This window comes from Pygoscelis adeliae, unplaced genomic scaffold, assembly GCF_000699105.1.
Source record: "Pygoscelis adeliae isolate BGI_AS28 unplaced genomic scaffold, ASM69910v1 Scaffold913, whole genome shotgun sequence".
Classification (NCBI taxonomy): domain Eukaryota; kingdom Metazoa; phylum Chordata; class Aves; order Sphenisciformes; family Spheniscidae; genus Pygoscelis; species Pygoscelis adeliae.
In genome coordinates this window covers 88,995-90,926 of record NW_008824398.1, presented here as the reverse complement: position 1 = coordinate 90,926, position 1,932 = coordinate 88,995, and the positions used below count along the sequence as shown (strand labels likewise).

Here is a 1,932-nt window from a genome sequence, read left to right as displayed (position 1 = left end):
CGCCCCCTCTTGCCCCACCCCCAGCAGCTCCCTCGCCTGCCGTCAGGCTTTTCCATCTCTGAGCAAACACAGCTGGGACCCCTTTGCCAGAAGTAATATCCAGCAATAAGCGCAGGGGACTGAGCCAGGACTTGGGTCCGGCTTTGCTCCGCAGTCCCCGACTAGCTGCAGTAGCTCCGTCCTCAGTTTACCCACTTGAAGAGTGGCAACAGTGATACCCAACCCAGCTCAGTCCTTGTACAAAGACACAGCAGGATGCAGCCCTGTGCTCTCCTCCCGCTTACCTCGCCCGCCACGAAGAAGAGCAACGGTGCCTCCTCCTCTTTGGCTTTGTACTTGGCGATGATTTTTTCAGCTATGGGCTGAATCAGTTGTTTTGCTGCCTCTGACTCTCCGTCATCCTCTGAATCTGCAGGGCACAGAGGTGGGGAGACAAAACAAAAGAGGCAAGGCAAAAAGGAGGTTAGGATCAAACAGATGCAAACCGGCCGGGCGCCGGCAGCTCTATCCCACAGCACCACCACGCAGGAAACAGGAGCCCGGATGCGCAGCACGAACTTCAAAGCCGTGCGGCTCTGTGGCAATTAGGGAGCAGCTGAAATGTGCTTTTCATGTGAGACAGGGAAACACGTAACAGAAGAGCAGCTCCTGTTCCCCAAATACTTCACCGCTCACTCCCTGGTGCCACTGCTGAAGCTCAGGGACAAACAGGCGCAAAAAAGCCGCTTTGCAGTTTGAGAAGCATCGGGATGTTTTGAAGACCAAACGAATGCGCTGATCTGAGGCTGCCTGCCACCCCTGCCCGCCACCCACCATCCCTCCGCCTCGGGACGGCTGCTCGGCAGCTTCTCTGCTCGTGTCTTGGCGGCAGCAGTGCTGTGAAGGCAGCTTTGATTTGACAGAGGTAGAGTAGAAAGAGATGGCAACATCAATCAAACACCAGCCACCACTGAAGTTCAAATACTGAGCTGAAAAGAGGAGAGACTGCGTCCTTGAGCAGCATCGAGATGAAATGATTTCAATTCAGGGACAACTTTTAGCATTACAAAAAAAAAGTAAGAAGGCAGAAGAGAGGCCGCTGGTCTCCCGGTCGCGTGCAGCTTGTGCAGCTCTCGTGGTCCCCAGTGTAACTACCCAACATGACCGGTCCAGCCCCCGGCTGGGACAGGCGATGCCCATGCCCGAAGCGCACTCTGCCCTTGCTCCACACATCCCTGTCCTCCTCTGGCTTCTCCAAGCAAAGCAGGAGATGCCAGAGACACTGCGCACTGGCTTTCAGGGTCTGTCCTGTGTGCAAGACAGTGATAAATACATAGAGTTGTGGGGTGTCTGCAGGGATTGATTTTTCTAGAAACAACCGCTGCTGGCAGCACTCCAGGCAGCCCTGCACACTCTGGCTAACCTAGCCCTAACCTCTCCGGGGACGGATGTAGAACGGTTGGGATTTATACACAACTGGCTCTTGCTAAGCTTGCCTTCTCCCGCAGCTGTCTTCTCCTGGGGGTGCTGCTGTCTGCGCAGCACAGGCAGCCGCCTGCTGGCGCCGTCGCCCAGCAGGACGTGGGCCAGCCAGGAGCCCCTGTCCCCGGTGCCTGCCTTGGTGCAGCACCAACTTCATCTCCACCCCAGCAGATTTCACCGAGCCCGCGCATCCCCTCAAGTGCCGAGTGAGACCCCAGCCGCCAGCCGGATAGCGCCCTCCCAGTGAGCTGTTTGCAGCAAGGTGACAGAAAAACTTCGCTCAGAGCAAGACAAAAATAACTCTTTCCAGAGGCCTGCAGCGCCAGCCCCTATCAATCACGCTTGGCGTGGCCAGCCGGTCCTCCCCGCACAAGGAGAGTATTTTTGGCTCTGCACTCACATCCCCTGCTGGGCTCTGCTGAATAAATAATCAGGGTCAAAAGGAAATCTGAAAGGGAAGAAGGGACAGAG

General features: G+C 56.4%; 1 protein-coding gene across 1 annotated transcript in view; it reads right to left on the bottom strand.

The window, feature by feature from the left end:
* Positions 1–284: 284 nt before the first annotated feature.
* The window catches only part of NXN (nucleoredoxin), a gene marked incomplete at its 3' end in the record, with an annotated part of 20,174 nt that continues 18,526 nt past the window's right edge, over positions 285–1,932 (bottom strand). Inside the window, exon 8 of the mRNA XM_009320239.1 lies at positions 285–409. Coding sequence (XP_009318514.1) covers positions 285–409 — 125 coding nt within the window. The remainder of the gene's footprint in view (positions 410–1,932) is intronic.